The following is a 19,187-nucleotide window of genomic DNA, read 5'->3' as shown; positions in this document are numbered from 1 at the left end:
TCAAATAATAATCAAAAAAGAAAGACCTTTCTTCACATTTATACAAACAAACAGTTTTTTGTCCATGTCCTTTCAAGTTTTTTTTTTCCTGTACAAATTGATATAATTGGGTCAAGTAAAAGGTAAGAAGGTTCATATTGCTTTGGATTTTCCCACAAATAGCACGAATATCAAACAGGAATAGGTATTTTAAAAAAGAATGTATTATGCATGTAAATGTAACATTCCAATATGGTTCTTGGACAATGTCCACTGAAGTCAGCAGTTGGTGTTTTTCGTTGTTTTTTTTTTTTTCATTTTCATAACGATTTTTTTTAATTTGACATCCTGGGAAAAATTTAAATTAATCATCCTTTTTCCGTACTCAGCAATAATACAAAACAACAAGCAACTTTGCAGATGGTTCTGTATTAAACGCGCGCGTGGGTTACAAAATATGACGTATACAAAGGGAATGAGCTTTCTAATGGCAGTGAAATTATTGATTTTTATATTTTTAATTTTTTATTTGATTTTTGATGTCTTGGAAAAATTTTGTGTGTAGCATAAACAAGGACTTTTATAAAACATAGCTGACATCAGAGTTCAGTATTTATATGAAAAACTATTTTGATAACGCAAATTGTTGGTTTGACGCAACTTCAGGCTATGCATTGTTACAATTTCGCGAATCTATCCATTTTGTTCTTGTTTTGTTTTTGTTGGGTTTTTTATTTTTGTTTGTGGGAGAAACTGAAGGGAGTCCTTCGTAGAAAAAAGAGAATTGTTTTTTGGCATGCAACGTGCTCATTGAATCATTTTAATGTGCACAATTTTACGCGCGCAAACTTTTTTTAGCGGTTTTGTGTGGGGACTTTAGAGGCAAATTGGTGTTACCATATTTGATTTTTAAGGTCTAAATAAGTTTAGGATAACGTTACATTCTATTAGGTTACTTTGAAGTGTTTTAGAGAGAACACGTACGTTTTTTGACGCGTGACGCAGAAATTTGATTTGACAGGAGTCTAAAAAGTGCGGTGATGCTGCGGTTGTTTGGGAACCTGCCAGACTTGATTCTCTCAGAGTCACATTAGCGTTATCGAACGAGTTGTTACATATATCAGAATATTGACGCAGCGTCACTATGTATAATTCCTGTTATATTAAATGGCGAATGTGTGAAACGGGCTTAAAGTTTCTGTTTTTTCTTTTCGGTATGGTCACACCAATATTATTTTTTGTCTGCCAGGCGGCCCCAGAAATTGTCTTAAAGGTTTCATTGTTATGGCGATTTCCTATCCTTTCATTTTGTATATGTATAAACGTTATGTTTTTATATGCATACAAGAATTGAACCGAATGGCCACCATAAAAACATTTCGTGGTTTTTCTGGTCTTTGGTATTGCAACTTGCATTTTAATTAAATGGTTTCATGTTTTTTTTTTTTTTTTAATCAACCAACACTTTTCCTTGTAGAAGGACTTGATGTGGCGGGTTCAAAATTTTATTGTTAAGCTATGAGTTTTTCTTTTGGTCTATCATTATAACGTGGTCACTGTCAGAGAATTTTGAAAAACAATTTAATTTTGAACCAGCAAGTCGTTTAAATCAAATCTAATGGGTGTAAATAAAATAGAATTTAGTTTTTATTTCCTGTTTGTTATGAAAGGATTGAAATATTTAATATGACAGAGACTTATTGCTTTGGCGGTTTAATGAGAATATTTTGAGTATGATAATAAAATGACTTAATCACTTTTTTATGATTCATAAAGGAACACAAAAAAAACAAGAGTGGTGTGTTCAATTTAAAATGTGAAGGTAGTTGGTTATTGTAACGTTGAATGTGTTTGTGCGCTTGAATCTGCTAAGGTGACATAATTATTCAAAATGACAAGGGCTGAATTGTTTTTCCAAAAATATCACAAAAATATATTCTTTAGCTTGTTCTAAATTCGCGGTTCTTATTAAATTGTGCTTCTGTGCATCCATCTTAAATTGAACTAAACTTCCATTATTTATATAAAAAATGCACGACTGGGTAACACGCACATGCTCTAAGGGTTAAAATAACTCAAATGTTGAAGTTTTTTATTGACCAAAAAATTGATTTTTTTTTATATAATTTCATAATTAATGCAAATAAATAAAATCTGTTTTTATAATAATTAAGGATTTTTGAAAAAAAAAAAAGATTCGAAAATCGTTAGAGTCGTTTAAAAAAAAAAATGTTTATATATTTTCATTTGTAGCTACCCAGACCCACCTATAAGAATTTTCTAACACTTTCAAAAAAAAATTGGTAGTTAGAAAATATCATTCAACACAAAAAAACGAAATTTCGATAAAATTCATTATAACCCATTTTCAAAAAAAAAAAAAATTGAAATATTTTTTAAAAAATCTAAAAATGTGTTTTTTGAAAATCTTGTAAGATTTTAATGAAACAATTACTTTAACTTTTCTGTATACACAAATTTCTATGTCTTTTACGAGAAATTCATAAATCAAAAAAACCAATCCCAATTCTTTTAACCTTTCTTTATTTTTGAAAAAGTGATATCTGGATTACGAGGAAAAAGTTACGAATAATCTGTAGGATAATCAAAACTGCATCCAGCGTTAAAATTACTCAAATTTGAGATAAAATCGTGCATTAAAAAAATCTTAAAGAGAGGTGTTCTGAGGTTGATGGTCCGAAAGGAAAAGACCGATTTAGAAAACTTGGTGTGTTAAACCAAGTTTTCGCGAAGCTCACAATGTTAGTGTGCCTCATAATGTTAGTGTCTTTGACTTAGATTGTATTTTTTAAGGATTGTGAAAGTTTAGATTTAGAAGAACTACCATTTCGGTCACCAGGGTGTATACGCACTTTTTTGTTTTTATGATTTTTTTTTTGTCGATTCGTAACCATATTAATTTTAAAATGGTGTCCATTTTTCTTGCCGGTCATGTTTTTGACTTTGAGGCAAATTTTTTCATAAGAAAGTTTATTTAAAAAATTGTTTTTTTTTTTCCTTAGTCTTAATCGGCTTTAAAAGCCTGATATTTTGGACATACAAATAACATGAATAACATAAATCGCTTTAATGAGATTGACGAAGAATTTTTTCTTTCCCTTTCAATACGACACATCAAAAGTATTTACCAATTTTCAGCTAGTGAATTTTGTCCTGGTTCTGACTTTTTTTTAACTTTTTTTTTTGACTGGAGAATATCAAATAAACAAATAAAGATTGGTCTTACACATACTTCTTCTTTAAAGCTTAAACTCATGAGTATTCAACAAACAAACAAAAAACATTAAAATCATTAAATGTACCTCAGGTTGTGTTTCTCCATGCACTATACACACCAACATTGCTTCATGACCTTCTCCAGAAAATACTGTAGGCCTTTCAACCGATATTTCGGGTGGATCTACAAATTTAATGGCAAAAATCATAAGTCTACAAATACTTAATTTAAATTTATAAAAAAATTATACTTACATAAAACATGAAGGACAACTTGACTTGAAGCTGGTTGTCCGACTCCATTATTGGCCGTACAAATATAAACACCTCCCTTATGCCTGTCAACATTTTCTATTGACAAAATATGTGAATGAAGTTTTTCTTCTCCTGTAAAAGGAAAAAAATAAATAAATTATTATATTTTGTAGTTGAAAGAAAAGGTTTGGTTTACTACAGTTTGTCCAAAAACTAAATAATTCAAAAAGTGATAAGATTCCAAAAACCACTTAAGACAACTTATGATTTCTTTTTTGGGCTAAAGATTTAATACAACGATTAACATTCTTTTTTCATTAATTTTTCATATAAAAAAAATAATAATAATATAAAAGCTTATAAATCACCCACAACATCCGTTCCTTTAAACATCCTATAAATTCCACATATAAGCAAACACACATACCTATCTTATGTCTAGTATGCGAGAAGATTAAAGCCACAAATATTAGATGACACGTCAACGATGATACCCAATGAAGATGTGAAGTAGGACGGCAGAGCAGAGAGTCAACGATCCACAGCACAGAAACATACCAAAACAACTTCATTTTGCGAATGGATGTCATTTAGCAAGCCTTTAACTTGCCACACATATCAGGTTTCTACTTCTAGTCTTCCGCATCTGTATATAAGTCCTTTTTTTTTTAGGGACTCCTCTCTGTTGTTTGTAGGCAAAGAGATGAATTACATGTTTGTCCCAAGGCTATGAGTTTGCAGTGTCAAGTAGCACCATCATGAACTATACCACTAACTACTATACTACACCGCAAGGAAGACAGGAAAATAGGAAAGAGGCTTCTAAAAGTGATATATCTATTATTCTCCTTTAAATAGGGTTGCCAGATGTTAACGAAAATAAGATCAAAATTTAACTGACCATTCAAAAAATTGATTTTAGTGTTTTTCAGTAAAATGATGTGGAGACTTTTAACTTTTTGAGCTATTCATAGCTTAAATTAGGAGCAACAAGTCAAGACTTAAAAATTCACTCACAAAAGTCCCAATAGTTAAGAAAAATCTCGACTTGAGCAAGGATTACGAATTTTTTTTTAAATTTTGTGTTTTGTTTTTGTCAGAGTAGGTGCTCTTGTTGTGACAAAAATAACTATCTTTTGGCAACCCTATCATTAACAGTTTATCCCGACACCATAAAAACAGATCAAGAGTTTAAAAACTCCTGAAACATTCACACATCCTCTACTAAAAAGCGAATCTTAGGCATCCACTGAACGTCAAATTGATATCAAAAGATGTGTTATAGTACTTCGCTTTTGTTGTCACTTATAATAGCATCACAAAGATATAGTGTCAGAACAGTGTTATAGGAAAGCTTTGTGAAAGTATTTTTTTTTGCAATTTCTTCCTGAAGTTTTTTTTTCATTGTGTTTTTTTGTGGAACGAAATGTTAAATTGATCAGAAACATTTGATAGTGTCAGAAAAAGTTCAAGACAAATTGAAAACATATAAATTTTAGGATTTTTAAAAGTTTAAGAACTTTGAAAAAAAAAAAAACACAGGATATTATATATTTTGAACAGGATAATTAATTTACCGAGACTAAAAGATTTTCTTTTTTTTTTATTTTAAAAAGAAATAAAACTGATAAATTACTGGTATTGAGTTGTTTAAAGATCTTAATCAATAGGCCGTTTCATTTAAAAATTGTTATGTGGTGGTTTTTGGAGACTCTTTAGAGGACTTTTCAGGGTTATTGTTTTAAGATAAAAATACCGCTTATTTTGAAAAAGTTTAATGTTTTACAAAAACGGTTGTCTCGATTTTGATAACAATTTCATGCTTATTTTTTTTAGAAAAGGCTAAACTACAAACTATAAATGGTCCTTTTTTGTACAATCTTTTTTTTTTTCATTCGGATTGGCAAAGATTGAGACCATATATAGTTTTAAATTTTGTATTCTTTTTGAAAGGATTTTTGTTTCTGTTTTTTTTTTTGTTAACACTGACAAAGTAGATGAAGTTGTTGTTAATTATTAAGTGCAAATATTTTTTAATATCGATTTGGGTTGGCACTTAGACCAAAAATGTGATTAACATTATTTTAAGATTTTCTATATACACTGTGGTGTATACGTACTCTTTTTTTACTTTTATTTTTTTTTAACTGCATGTGAAAAAGATTAGGGGAAATTAAGAAAATTGATCCAGCTAGAAATTTTATGATCATGTAGAGGGGAATTCATAGGCATTATTTGAGTTAAGATTCTTCTCAACTCCAGCAAGTTGAGTGATGAAAATAGGGCTGTCAATTGAGTAAAGACAAATCTTGTCTTGATTAAAATTTTGTCTCAAACTCAAAAATTTGACTGGTTGGGATTAACTTTCATAAAAAAAAAAACAACATACGCGTCGAATTTGTCGTCCCTCTAGTGCAACTCAAACAAATATTCTTGATTCGTTTATTTTATTATAAAATTAGTACAAATTTTAATTGCTATACAAAAAAAACAAACGCTCGCAATGACACTTGCATTTTAATGTCAACTGACTTCTTCTTCTTCTTCTCCATTATCGACGATAGTCATGATCTCGGATGGGGTCACAACTCTCCCACTCTACTGCTTCACACTACGGCTCCGCATGTGGGGTTCGCCGGGTTGACCTCAGGAAACGTCGGCAGGCTTCTCGATTTTGAATTGTTCCATGTCTAAGGCCAACTGAATGCAGTTGTCGTTGCATTTGTCTTCTCCATGAGTTCTTAGGCCTGCCTCTTCTTCGCGATTGCGTTGGAACGTCGTAAGCGATCGCCTTTTGAACTGGGTTCTCAGGGTTTCGCCTTTGTACATGACAGTACCAGCTTAAACGGTCATGCTGTATTTTATCCAAGATGGTGTTTTTGACGTGAAGGCTTCCTCGGATTTTCTTGTTTCTGATTCGATCAAGCTTTGTTACTCCTGCTGTCATACGAAGCATCTTCATCTCAGCTGCTGTCAGTTTACTCTCATACGTTCTGTACATTGTCCAACATTGTGAACCGTATGTAAGTGCTGGGCGAACAACTGCAGTATAGAGCTTTCCTTTCAGTTTAGGGGGCATTTTTCGGTCACAGAAGATGGCAGAGTTTTCGCGCCACTTCATCCACCCTACACTTATTCGGTGATTGATGTCGTCATCACAAGAAGCTTGGTTGTTGATCATAGATCCAAGATATTTGAACTTTTCGCACTTGGGAAGTGTTGTTCCATTCAGGTAAATGTCCGGAATAGGGCCGTCTGGGTCAGAAAATGGACAGCAGAGATATTCTGTCTTTTTCGCGCTTATCCGGTACCCACTTCCTTCCAGAACATCCACCCACACATCAAGTGCTCGTTGCAAGGATGTTGGATCTTCACTTATGATGGCTTCATCATCAGCAAAGAATAACTGATTCACTTTCGGATCCGTCACTTTTCCTTCAAGCAGGAAGTCAAGGACTGTAATAAAGAGCAAAGGACTCAGGACGCTTCCCTGGTGCACACCGACTTTGATTGGGAACTCTTCGGTGACTCCTGCGGGGCATTTTACCTTCGTTTTTACTTCCTCGTACATGTCCTTGATCATCCGCACGTAGACATCCGGAACCCCTCGCTGTCTCAGGGACACCCATATCAGATCTCGTGGTTGTCTATCGAATGCCTTTTTGGAAATCAAAAAGCACAATATGCAAATCCCTTGAGGAATCACGGTGTTTTTCCATTCGGATTCTTAAACTCTGTATGGCATCTGTGGTTGATTTACCCGAGACAAACCCGCACTGGTCATCAGACAGCCGTATTATTTTTCGCAGTCGGCCGTCCAAAATCCGCTCAACGATCTTCATGGTGTGTGACATCAGCTTAATCGATCGGTAGTTATCACAGTTTCGTGTGTCCCCCTTTCCTTTGTAGATTGGGAGAAGGAAACTTTCTCTCCACTGATTTGGCATTTGGTCACCGCTAATGAGTTTGGAGATGAGAATCGTGAGCCATTTACACCCAATGTCTCCCATCTTCTTCCAGAACTCAGAGGGTATTTCGTCTGGACCAATAGCTTTTCCTTTCTTGGAGTTTTTCACCGCCACGCTAACTTCTTCGACTGTAAGGTCGGGTACTTCGTCTAAATTAGGTTCGGCTGTTGGAAAGTATATCCTGGGAAATTGCTCATTTAGGAGTTCATCACAATACTGTCGCCACCTGTGGAGAATTTTATCGTCATTCACAAGTAGTAGGCCTTGAGCATCGTTAATGAACTTTGGTGAACGTATTTCCTGAGCATTCCTTCTCCTTTGAGCGGCAATTTTGAAGATGGCTACACCCTTGTTCATCTTGGCATGTCGCAGTTCCTGGAGAGCCTGGTTTGCATCAGCAGCTGGATCAGATATTTCCCCTAGCTCGCGATACATGCTTTCCGTACTCTCTGCTTTATGCTGGGCGCATTTCTTCTTGGCTTCCTTCTTGTAGCGCTTGTAGTCCACTTCGAGTCGTGCTTTTTCATCTCTATTATGAGAGGGGCATTTGGACCAAGCTTGGAAAGCGGTCTTTTTCCTTGATATCACTGCTTTGACTTCATCGCTCCACCACCATGTTTCTTTTTCCCGTTGGTAGTTTCCTTTTGATGTTCCTAGCAGTGACCTCGCCTTCGACAAGCAAGTTCGTTGCAGAGAGTCCCACATATTTTGTACTCTGCACTCTTCGTTTTGTAGTCTGCTGATGGTTCCGCACAGATAATTTCTCATAACAGAGATGAATGCATTGCCTTTTCCTTTGTCCAGGTTGTACCACTTGATTCCTCCGGTAGCCTCTCTTTGTTTGTTTGCTGCCTTCGTCTCCATAAAAAATTCTGTCAGTAGGAGACGGTGTTGCTGGGCGATCGCTTCTCCTAATATCACTTTGCAGTCTTTCACTAGCGGCTTCATGAAACTAGATACCAGATGGTAGTCGATCTGTGTTTCATTTCCACCGCTACTATAAGTGATAAGGTTTCGGCTTTGTTTAATGAACATGGTATTCAACACTATAAGACCATGTGACCTGCACATGCTTAGAATTTCTTCAGCAGGAGGGTTTCTAGTTCCGAATCCAAGGCCACCATGGCAGTCCTCATAGTCTTCGTTGCCGTTCCCCACATGTCCATTTAAATCTCCACCCACAAACAAAAGCTCTTCCTTTGGGATGTCTTTAATGAGGTTGTGGAAGTCTAGCCAGAATGCATCTTTTTCCAGCTGCTCACATCCAATTTGGGGAGCATATGCACTGACTATATTCCACACCTTTCCTTCCATCACCAGTTCAATCGGTCACTGGACTTCGAAATGGCCAAAACGCTTCCAAGAAGCTTTTCCGCAAGGATGACACCGATTCCGTTTCTACCTTGCTCTGTTCCGTAGTAGAACATCTTGCATTGTTTTGTCTTGACGTCTAAGAAACGGGCTCTGTTTCCAGTGTTTCGCCACTTGGTTTCTTGGACGCACAAGATGTCCACTCGCCTCCTCTTCATCATCTCTTCTAATTCACAACTTCGGCCGTTCATGCTACCCACGTTCCAACTCGCGACTCTCAATTTTCTTCTAACCTCGTGCATTACTTTGCTAGCCCCCGGAATCCGTATAGCTCTGACCCGATTATTTCTAATCGGTCTAGGATCAGTACCGTGTGTAGCAGCGGTACTGCCTGGCGGGGTAGTGCTGTTCGTGTTAGCAAGTACTTCCATAATGCTCGAAATTTTTCGGAAAATTTCGCGAAACGTTTTTCGCAAATTGTCGACACTGGCATGCTCCTGATTTTGTAATGTGATCGTCTTTTACTACGCCGGTGATCTCCAGTCGCCTAACCCAAGGAACTGCATGCACGCTTAATGGAAAGCTCTTAGATGTTGGTGTGTGTCGCTAGGCTCACCATGATGTTATTTTGCCTAGATGTGATTTGCTGTCAACTGACTGAAAAAAAAACTTAGGTAAGCATTCCCTTAAGTAAAAAAACCCCCTGAGCCGTTCACTTGAGAAAAAATTCGACTCCAGTGATGACTATGAATAAGGATTCTCTTGAGCGAAAGCTTAAGATTTTTCTCAACTTTAGTGACAACTATGAATTCCGCCCATAATCTGGCGATATGACATATTATTTGAAAGTTTGTGTTTAATGCTGAATAAAAGGAGAATAGAAGGTAATTGTGCAATTTGGTTTTGCGTGATTAATTTTGAATTGAGTTACCCCAAAAACACAGCTTATTTTGCGAAAAGACGAGACGAAGACATTAACTTTTTTTCATTTCTTTCTGAATATTTTCTTTTTTTTTCAATTTTTTTAATTTTTAAGCAATTCATATAAATGCAAAAAAAAAATTTTTAAAAAGAAGAACAAAAATGCATGTATCTCTAATTCCTTTTTCTTTCTCAATAAACTTTTCTCCTGACCCAAAGCTGTTTTTGAACTATTCTATTGACCTGCTCACATAAAACATCTAAACAAAAAACTTTCTCAACTTTCTTATAAATGCACGTCCCAGTAAAACAGCAAATGAAAAGAGTCAAAAAAATTGTTTACCAAATCTTGGAAAATGTCCAGCACAAAAAAAAATAATCGAAATGTGACAAACAAATGTTTTTGAAATTGCTATCAACTATGAAAAATCTAAACTAACATTGAAAGAACCAGGGATGAGAAAATCCCCCTTCATCTAATACTAAATACCTGTATGTGTATTGTGTATGTGTATAAGTATGAGAATTCGTATATACTTACCACTTGGTAAAATGTTATTTTTCCTACTCCACGTAACGTTTGGCGTTGGATTACCCGATGCTGAGCATTCAATTCTTACTGAGGAACCTTTTTTGACTTGCAAATGTCCTCCCGTACTTATGTGATGAATCCGTGGAGGTACTGCAAAAAAGAGAAAAAAAAAACAAAGTTGATAAGAAAATTCCAAACTTATGGCTTAGAAAAGAAAAAGAGATCTGCGATGCGATGGGAAAAGTGGAAAGATATTAAGGTTCATTGGCAAAATAATGATGATAGTACCTATCATTTATGTAATCAAAATTTCTTAGCGACACGATGAAAGCTAAAGAAAGGAAAAAACAATCATTGATAGAAATTTATTTTTATGTAAGGTGAGAGGGAGTGGTGTCTCTTATATCTTTGGAGGAATTTGTTGATGGTGCGAAACGGATTTAATGAACCGAAAAGCTGTTAGGGATAAATTGAATGAAAACTGAGATAGTTATCATAAAAGGTTTGTTTACGCAAAAAGGCGTTGACGTTAAATAACAAATTAGTTTTTTTTTTTTTTTGTAGGTTTTCAAAAGGAAATACATTTTTGATACAATTTAATGATATCTAAGGAGTATTTTTAAGACTTGCAATAAAAACGATTTATACAATTCTACATTTATTCTAATTTTCAAAATGTCGTCTTGATATATGAAATATTTCAAGCGTAGGCTATAAGACTACATAAGACAAAGTTTAAACAAAAATCAAAAGCATTTAGACAATGAGTGTACTTATAGTTTTTGTAAAGATTTAACTGTGTAGAATAGAAAACACTGGACCCTTAAGCATAAAGAAAACTAAAACGCTGATACTCTTTTTTTCATTCAAAATAGCGTCACCGACCAAAATGGCAAACAGAATTTTAGTTTAAATAAAATTTGTAAAACACTATTTTTAACCTTTCATTATGATATTTCTATGTCTCTCAAGTTAGCAGAGCAAGGTCAGCAGAACATATGTTTTGTTATTGGATCTTTTAGTGCTTATTAAGTGCTAATTAAGTGCCCCAAAATTAAATTAAGTGCTCCACTACTTTTGGAGAAAATTAATGTTCTGCTAACTTGATTTAAAGTTAGCAGAGCAATTACCAGAAAATGCCCTAAACTGCTCGTAGAAAAATCGGGTTTGGTATAATATTTAGGTGCTAATTAAGTGCTCTACGAATCCCAAAAAAAATTTCCAAAAAAAATTTTTTTTCCAAAAATAATTTTTTTTCTGTGATTTTCGAAAAAAATTTTTTTTTTTTTTTTTCAAACTCTTAAATAATTAAGTGCTTAACTAATATAAGTTAAGTACCCCATTTTCCGAAGAATTTTCCGAGATTTTCCATTAAAAAAAAATATTTTCATTTTCCATACAAATTCATGTTCTGCTAACTTGAATTTTGATTTTTTCAAAAAATTCCACTTTTTTCGACAAAATTCGAATTGAATAATTAAGTGCTCGACTAATTTGAATTAAGTGCTCCATTTTCCGAAGAATTTTCCGAGATTAAAAAAAAAAAAAAATTGTCATTTTCCATACAATTTCGTGTTCTGCTAACTTAAATTTTGATTTTCTCAAAAAATAAATTTTTTTTTGACAAAATTCAAATGGAGTAATTAAGTGCTCGACTAATTTGAATTAAGTACCCCATTTTCCGAAGAATTTTCCGAGATTTTCCATTAAAAAAAAATATTTTCATTTTCCATACAAATTCATGTTCTGCTAACTTGAATTTTTATTTTTTCAAAAAATTCCACTTTTTTCGACAAAATTCGAATTGAATAATTAAGTGCTCGACTAATTTGAATTAAGTGCTCCATTTTCCGAAGAATTTTCCGAGATTAAAAAAAAAAAAAAATTGTCATTTTCCATACAAATTCGTGTTCTGCTAACTTAAATTTTGATTTTCTCAAAAAATAAATTTTTTTTTGACAAAATTCAAATGGAGTAATTAAGTGCTCGACTAATTTGAATTAAGTACCCCATTTTCCGAAGAATTTTCCGAGATTAAAAAAAAAAAAAAATTGTCATTTTCCATACAAATTCGTGTTCTGCTAACTTGAATTTTGATTTTCTCAAAAAATAAATTTTTTTTTGACAAAATTCAAATGAAGTAATTAAGTGCTCGACTAATTTGAATTAAGTACCCCATTTTCCGAAGAATTTTCCGAGATTAAAAAAAAAAAAATATTTTCATTTTCCATACAAATTCATGTTCTGCTAACTTGAATTTTGATTTTTTCAAAAAATTCCACTTTTTTCGACAAAATTCGAATTGAATAATTATGTGCTCGACTAATTTGAATTAAGTGCTCCATTTTCCGAAGAATTTTCCGAGATTAAAAAAAAAAAAAAATTGTCATTTTCCATACAAATTCGTGTTCTGCTAACTTGAATTTTGATTTTCTCAAAAAATAAATTTTTTTTTGACAAAATTCAAATGAAGTAATTAAGTGCTCGACTAATTTGAATTAAGTACCCCATTTTCCGAAGAATTTTCCGAGATTAAAAAAAAAAAAATATTTTCATTTTCCATACAAATTCATGTTCTGCTAACTTGAATTTTGATTTTTTCAAAAAATTCCACTTTTTTCGACAAAATTCGAATTGAATAATTAAGTGCTCGACTAATTTGAATTAAGTGCTCCATTTTCCGAAGAATTTTCCGTGATTAAAAAAAAAAAAAAATTGTCATTTTCCATACAAATTCGTGTTCTGCTAACTTGAATTTTGATTTTCTCAAAAAATAAATTTTTTTGACAAAATTCAAATGGAGTAATTAAGTGCTCGACTAATTTGAATTAAGTACCCCATTTTCCGAAGAATTTTCCGAGATTTTTCATTAAAAAAAAATATTTTAATTTTTCATACAAATTCATGTTCTGCTAACTTGAATTTTGATTTTCTCAAAAAATAAATTTTTTTTTGACAAAATTCAAATGGAGTAATTAAGTGCTCGACTAATTTGAATTAAGTACCTCATTTTCCGAAGAATTTTCCGAGATTTTCCATTAAAAAATTTGTATGGAAAATGCAAATATTTTTTTTTTAATGAAAAATCTCGGAAAATTCTTCGGAAAATGGGGTACTTAATTCAAATTAGTCGAGCACTTAATTACTCCATTTGAATTTTGTCAAAAAAAAATTTATTTTTTGAGAAAATCAAAATTCAAGTTAGCAGAACACGAATTTGTATGGAAAATGACAATTTTTTTTTTTTTTAATCTCGGAAAATTCTTCGGAAAATGGAGCACTTAATTCAAATTAGTCGAGCACTTAATTACTCCATTTGAATTTTGTCAAAAAAATTTATTTTTTGAGAAAATCAAAATTCAAGTTAGCAGAACACGAATTTGTATGAAAAATTAAAATATTTTTTTTTAATGGAAAATCTCGGAAAATTCTTCGGAAAATGGGGTACTTAATTCAAATTAGTCGAGCACTTAATAACTCCATTTAAATTTTGTCAAAAAAAAATTTATTTTTTGAGAAAATCAAAATTCAAGTTAGCAGAACACGAATTTGTATGGAAAATGAAAATATTTTTTTTTAATGGAAAATCTCGGAAAATTCTTCGGAAAATGGGGTACTTAATTCAAATTAGTCGAGCACTTAATTACTCCATTTGAATTTTGTCAAAAAAAAATTTATTTTTTGAGAAAATCAAAATTTAAGTTAGCAGAACACGAATTTGTATGGAAAATGACAATTTTTTTTTTTTTTTAATCTCGGAAAATTCTTCGGAAAATGGAGCACTTAATTCAAATTAGTCGAGCACATAATTATTCAATTCGAATTTTGTCGAAAAAAGTGGAATTTTTTGAAAAAATCAAAATTCAAGTTAGCAGAACATGAATTTGTATGGAAAATGAAAATATTTTTTTTTAATGGAAAATCTCGGAAAATTCTTCGGAAAATGGGGTACTTAACTTATATTAGTTAAGCACTTAATTATTTAAGAGAGTTTGAAAAAAAAAAAAAAAATTTTTTTCGAAAATCACAGAAAAAAAATTATTTTTGGAAAAAAAATTTTTTTTGGAAATTTTTTTTGGGATTCGTAGAGCACTTAATTAGCACCTAAATATTATACCAAACCCGATTTTTCTACGAGCAGTTTAGGGCATTTTCTGGTAATTGCTCTGCTAACTTTAAATCAAGTTAGCAGAACATTAATTTTCTCCAAAAGTAGTGGAGCACTTAATTTAATTTTGGGGCACTTAATTAGCACTTAATAAGCACTAAAAGATCCAATAACAAAACATATGTTCTGCTGACCTTGCTCTGCTAACTTGAGAGACATGATATTTCTTGAATTTTTTAAACTAGCACAATTGAGACATCTCTGCTTTTTTATTTTAATTTAAAAATTGGGTATTTTTCTAATAGATTTTATTATTTCTAATTTGAATCTAAAGTCAAATATAAATGTATGACGTCATGTTTTTTTTTACTTCGGATAGTAATTAATAGTAAGAATATTAAATTTTTTTCTCAATAGAATATTTTTGTTCAATGAAGAATAAGGTAAATAGAGGTAAAACAAAATTGCAAAAAATTGGCTATTTTTTTAACGCGACAATGTAAAGAGTTGAACTTTTTTTTAATCGACAGATACATTTATTGCAAGACTGAAAATGGTATTAAAAAAAATTCTAAAAAATTTCAAAACCAAGTACCTAATAAATGGTTTTCTAAAACTAAAACATGAGGTAGACCTTTGACAAAGTAGTGGATATAGGTAGGGGAAATTTTTTTTTTGACAATTTGAAAAACGTCATTCGATAGATAATAAAAAAAAAGGAACTAATACAGATTTTTTTTTAAGTCTCTGGGTTTCGAAATATGAATTTTTGAAAAACACCTACTTATTTTGGGTCATTTTCGTTTGAGTTTTTATTTTTCAAAATTTTTCGTAGCGTTCAAAAAACATGTAGTCTTTAACTGTGCGGATACATGTGCAAAAAATTGGTATTTTAAAATGATTTTTGACCGAATAACGGGAAAAACAAGTTTTTTTTTCCCAAGTTTTTTAACCGTTTTTTATTTTTATCTTTTTTCTTCAACAGATAAATGATTAAAATTTATATTGTATATAGACAATAGACAGGACTATATCTGTGAAAAATTTAAAAATTTCAATCAATTTTGTAGTCACAATTTTGAGATAACGATAAAATAAAATTCGATTTTTCAACAGGTTATATCTTTTGATCTAGAGCAGATACAGATTTAACTTTATTGAGCATTCTTTTGATATTACCTTTCATTTGATATATCACACATAACTGTACATTCACTACAAGCTACACAATGTTAAATTAAAAAACTTGCGAAATACCTCAAAACACCTGTGGAGATCTGTTGAACATGAACACGAACAGCCACCAGTGTGTAAAGTACCGTAATCTCAGTTTGGAATTTCGACATGGTTGGCTTTAAAAAATTCTAAATTTTTTTCTAGGCATCGCAGAAATAAGATTGAAACGTCATATGAAAGGTGAAATAATGAGCATTTACATGATATAAAATTTTTTATAGGTTGTCATTGAAAAAATTGATTCAATAGCGTGAGAAGTTAAAATTATATGTTTTTTTTGCTCTTTTTGATGAAAATTGATCGAGTTCAAAAAATTCTAGCTCTTTTTGTAGATGTCTAATAGACATGATCGATATATATATTTTGAGCTGAAGCTATAAGCTTTCAGGTGGTATAAAATTTATTATGGATTTTTGGGTGATGGAAGTGATTTTTTTACTTTTTTCATAAGAAGAAACGTAATTTTTGTTAGCTTTTTCTTGTTAACTACGATTGTTTGCAATAAATAAACGCTTCAATTGACTCATTTGAAACAAAAGCACACTGCACACAGCCTGATTTTCTTACGACGTTATCACGTAAAATTATCGTCCGTAAACCGGCCTTACAGACAACCTCTTTTTTTTAAATGTTTTCAGTCATTTGACAAATGTCTTTGATCTTGATCTAGAAAAATTATTTTTAAATTTTTGGTATATGTACTCAGTATTCAGCTGATGCTTTTTGGTGTGTCGTTTTGGAAATATTATTTTATCCACATATTTAAAAAAAAAATTCCAGAAAATTTAATTATCCGTTTTACAAAAAATAATTTTTCAGACAAAAATTTTGAAGTATTTTTTTTTTTAATATCCAAAAAGATAATTTTGAAAGTTTTTTATTATGCAATTTATAAGTCCAAGTGACCTCAACTCCAAAAATTTATAAAGCGTTTCGCCCAGGTACGACAGTGGGCTCATCAGTTAATTTTTTATTATTTTTGTTATTTTTTTCTTCGTTGTTTTTTATTATGTACAAAATGGGTTTTGTACAAAAATTCTCTTTGAAATAAGAAGTAGGACCTTACGTGCAATTGAACTTATAATATTTTGAAGCAAAAATCATAGGAGCTTAATTTTGACACAAAAGATTACAAAAACATTTTTTTAATAAAATCAATCAAGTAGCTTACGAGAAATAAAGAAAATGGTTTTATTTCACGAACTGTTAGCAACGGTTCAAAAAATATTTGTCTTTTCTAATTACCTAAAGACCTTATTTGCGACCTAAAGACCTTATTTTTTTTTAACCTTACCTAACCCATTTTAAAAAAAATACAATCGGTCCCGTTTTGGTGATTTGGTAAGTACATACTGTTGATTTTGTCCCTTAAAAAATCAATTTCCTCTTAATTTAATCACTCAAAATTCTTAACTACTTTAGTTTGAAGCACATCACTCGAGTATTTAGCAGTTTATTCAAAAATAAAGAAAGACTTAACGAGTTTTAAGACCCATTTTTTTTTTTCAAATTCTACATTTATCGTTGGCACAACGCCAAAACCACGAACCTGCAAAATTGTGGTTTTGAGAAAAACGGCTTCAAAGTTTTGGAAACTCATGCAATCTTATGGAAACTCGTTCAACGGAGATTTAAAGTTTAGTCTTTTAGAGAGCAGATGGAGATGACGCATTAAAGTGAAAATGCCAAAAAAAGCAGATTCGCGGTTTTGGCTTTGTGCCGAAGATATATCATCGTTATGTCATATCTGATTGTTTTCTCGAGATTAATTTTTTTAAAAATCAAAAATTGGCCCTAGAGTATATTACTCATGTACCCAATAAGGCATTATGGGGTGGGGATAACTTGAGTTTACAATAAATTTGAAAATATAAATAGTTTCTTTGGAATGTTTTCTTTGAACATTTTAAAAAATAAATTGCATACTCTTCTCCATTTTTAATTCTTAATTAAATTTTAATAAATTTTATAAGAACATTATTTTAATCCTGTGTGATCCATTTATTTATTTTAATAAAAAATACCAAGAAGATATAATGTTCCAATGACCAATAATATTTAAAAAAAAAAGAAAAAAACACAAAACCATTGAAATAAAGTGATGACAAAAAAAAAAATATATATAAAAGCTTTACGGCTTTATTATTCTCTTCTTATTGCTTGGAAGAAAACTTCTAAAAATTTCATTATATTCTCAGTCAGTAGTATCCCCCAAGTTTTTGGTTTTTTCGTTTTCTTCGTTTTTGTGTCAGATTTCAAATATTTTTTTTCTATCTTAACTTTCTTAGCTTGGGCAATTGTCATGTATTTTTCTTTTCTTCCCATTATCTGCTTATAACCATTTTCGGCTTCCGGTTTCCATTTAACTGACACAAAGGCATTAGGGACTCATTGAAGGAAACTTTTTTTTTTTTGTTGAATAAATTCAATAGATATTTTTTTCTGTTCGTTTTTATTCGAGTTTATTTTCTTTTTCTTTTTTTTGGTGCTATTTGCAAAACTCACTTTATTTTATGATAACTGCCATTTTGACTTTAGTCATCACATAAGGGAAACATTTGAATTTGAATAGAGTAAAAAAGTTGTTGGTGAGGTGAGGTGGGTAGAAGAAAAAAATATATATTTAGCAAGGTATAGCGAGTAAAAATAACCTAATATTGTAGAGGTTAATTCACGCAAAACATCAGACACGACTCTATTTGCAATCGGAAACGATGTAGGAATTTCAAGTTTATAAAGTCAGATGGAAAGTTTGTCATTAAAGACTTATTAACGAAGTAAAGAAAGTTTGATGAACTTTTAACTTTTATGGAGAAATTATGTGGAATGAATTCGCATTAATCAATACAAAAAAATAGTGATATTGTTTGAAAGAAACATTAAGGTTTTCCGGCTTGGATATTTTTTTTTTTATTTATTGAAATAGTTTAACAGAGATATATTTAAATTATTGGTATGTTGTTATAATATAAAATATTGCAAACAAAAATTGAAAGAAAATCATCTAATCGAAAAAATCGAATTTGCTGTTTTGTATAGGAATTTTAGTTTTTGTCTACTTTTAATGAAAATATGAGAGTTTGATAAAAATTGGTGTAAATATCTTTCTTATCTTCGTATAGCAGTCCAATTTTATTTTGTTTCAAAAACAGTTACCACGATTTTTATTAAATACTGTTTCAGTACACGACTTCTATACATTTCGGACTTTTGAATACATAAAATATATACAAAAAAAAAAAAAAAAATAGATTTATATACGTGTGAGGCAATAAGTCATTTTATTTCATTCATGTTGATATGCTGTTTGCATTGAAAACTTTTTTTTTTTGCTTGTTAATTAAAAAATCTCTAGGCACTGAATATTAATTAAACTTCATTCAAAATTAATTTTTGGTGATATTCAACATACTGTGTTGTGATTTTTTTGTATACGTAATGAATTTATATAAAAGATAGAGGATGTTCGTTTGTATCTTTTCCATACCTACTCAAAATGAATGAAGTACTGTGAAAAAAAATTATGATAATTTGGATCGTTCAATGGCGTCGAGAGAGACAATTTTTTTTAAACTTTTTTTTTAATATAAAAAAAAATAATTTATTTACTGGGTTATGGAATAGTGGAAGCTTGAAAAAA

At 31.2% G+C, this 19,187-nt stretch overlaps 1 protein-coding gene across 2 annotated transcripts in view; it reads right to left on the bottom strand.

Moving 5' to 3' along the window:
* LOC129915307 (immunoglobulin superfamily member 10) overlaps positions 1–19,187 on the bottom strand; it is a 454,480-nt gene that overhangs the window by 74,573 nt on the left and 360,720 nt on the right. For both annotated transcript variants that reach the window (XM_055994794.1, XM_055994795.1), the window contains exons 6-8: positions 10,213–10,353; positions 3,472–3,603; positions 3,303–3,400 (exon numbers count right to left, since the gene is read on the bottom strand). In XM_055994794.1, coding sequence (XP_055850769.1) covers positions 3,303–3,400; positions 3,472–3,603; positions 10,213–10,353 — 371 coding nt within the window. The remainder of the gene's footprint in view (positions 1–3,302; positions 3,401–3,471; positions 3,604–10,212; positions 10,354–19,187) is intronic.

This window comes from Episyrphus balteatus, chromosome 3, assembly GCF_945859705.1.
Source record: "Episyrphus balteatus chromosome 3, idEpiBalt1.1, whole genome shotgun sequence".
NCBI lineage: Eukaryota > Metazoa > Arthropoda > Insecta > Diptera > Syrphidae > Episyrphus > Episyrphus balteatus.
The sequence above is the reverse complement of the archived record's forward strand: the minus strand, read 5'-3'. Positions and strand labels throughout refer to the sequence as shown.